Raw genomic sequence first — 1929 nt, 5'->3', positions numbered from 1 at the left:
TGTCTAAAATGTAAATGTTATTTCATTCCATAGATGTGGGATTAAATTGTTCATTTTATGACTTTCAAAACTGGACATGTTATAATCTCCTGATTAGAGAAATATAATGGGCTGAGATTTCTGCTCCTAAGCAAACATGAAGGGCAGTATCGCAACCGCAGTGACCTAGGTTTAACATTAACCTTTGGCACTGGGTACATGGTGTTTGCTCATTCTCTATGTGACCATATGTGTTTTTCTCCACATCCCAAACATATGCTGATTGGTAGATTCATTATCTAAATTCTCACCAGTGTAAATGGCTAGTAAAAGGATTAGTGGAGAGTTTAAGCACACACAAGAGAGAATAGGTTCCAGGGAAAGAAATGGGGATACAAGTTTACTGGAATTGTCCTGAGAGCTGGCATTGACGAGCCATAGTTAATCTTCTACACCGTGAATAGCATTTCCAATATATACCAAGGTGTAAGGATAATACTGGACTCACACAATGAAGTTCCCACTCCTAATTTACCTTCCCTCAATAATTACCTAGAAAGAAGAACCAAGATCTAGCCACAAAATACAAACACAAGATTTGTATTCACTATCTTCATGAAAGCTAGAAGATAGGGAGAAATTTAGATACAGGTAAAGTTCTCGACTAATGTGGTAATTAAATGTACACTTAAGTTTTTTTATACCATCTATTACACATTGATGCAATTTGTAACAGTTCCAAACAGATAACACCACCGTGCATGTAAGCTTCCAGAAAGTGCTATATATCAAGAATTCCTGAGTCTACAAAGCTGAAATTGACTGGCAGTTGAATAGTGTAAATAACCCTCACATTCCCGATGAATGATCAGAATAGAGAGAGTGAAGTGCCTTTAATGAGCATAATGATAAGATTATGGGTCAGATACTGTACTTAGAAGGAAACTACACCCAATGGAAGAACAGCTTTGGGAGTAGATCCAATGATATCATTTCATTTAATCAGGATATCTGTTGGTGAAGTAATACATCCAACCAGCAATACACCACCTCATCCCACTTTCTCAAATGACCAGGTGATGCCTTGCTTTTAAATATCTTCCATTCTTTGAATAATAAGGTCCATAAGTAACAAGCAAATAAATGTTTCCGTAATCTGCGGGGGGAGGTGACGTTATTTATTGCATCAGCGTACAATGATCTGGAATCTATTGCCTGGTGATAGAGATTCAAGGACATGATAGAGATTCAAGGACAACTTTCACAAAAGTTGTAAGAGCAAAAGAGCAAGATTCTTTCAAAAAAAGCTGTCACAAACAAGATAGGCCAAAGAGTCTCCTTCCATTATTTATGATCCCATGACTGTAAGATATGAGAGTGCAGGAAGCAAAAGATCTTTTGTATCCATCTGAAGAAAGTGACACAGTCTCACTTAACACGACATTCGAATGGGATCTTAAATCCATAAATACAAGACATAGAAGTGGCAAATACATTTAAAATGACTCAAAAATTAATTTTTACACTTTTCTCAATCTGTGATTTTCTTTCAATATAAATCTGTTGGCTTCTTTTAAAGCAGTTTTCTATTGAGCTCAAGTACAACGGGAACCAAGTAGCCAGCACTTACGAAATCCCCCGCAATTATATTAAAACAGGATTTTTTGGGTCCTGCATTCTGCTTCTTAATCCAATCACTCAAGAATGGGTAATTAGGAGAAGTCAGCTTCTTCAAAGAGCTATGGAGGTGAGTCACAATATACAACCAATCTTCCGTGAGGTTGAGGCCAGCAACAAAGAAGTCATCTACAATGGAGGGAAGGAAACAAAATAACTCGAGGGAAAAAGACATTCAAAGCAAAAAGTAATTATGAGATTACTGCACAACTATAATTGAATATTTATCTATCCTTTTTCAGTCTCTGGCATATTGTGGTAATTTATACTAAT

General features: G+C 36.4%; 1 protein-coding gene across 3 annotated transcripts in view; it reads right to left on the bottom strand.

Moving 5' to 3' along the window:
- Positions 1-1929, bottom strand: part of LOC138739599 (PI-PLC X domain-containing protein 1-like) — a 48063-nt gene that overhangs the window by 15181 nt on the left and 30953 nt on the right. For 2 of the 3 annotated variants that reach the window (XM_069891953.1, XM_069891955.1), the window contains exon 7: positions 1610-1785. In XM_069891953.1, the coding sequence (XP_069748054.1) occupies positions 1610-1785 (176 nt within the window). Of the gene's footprint in view, positions 1-1138; positions 1786-1929 lie in introns of those variants that run through there. The other variant, XM_069891954.1, reaches the window with a different exon arrangement.

Source organism: Narcine bancroftii, chromosome 7, assembly GCF_036971445.1.
Source record: "Narcine bancroftii isolate sNarBan1 chromosome 7, sNarBan1.hap1, whole genome shotgun sequence".
Taxonomy (NCBI): Eukaryota; Metazoa; Chordata; class Chondrichthyes; order Torpediniformes; family Narcinidae; genus Narcine; species Narcine bancroftii.
The sequence above is the reverse complement of the archived record's forward strand: the minus strand, read 5'-3'. Positions and strand labels throughout refer to the sequence as shown.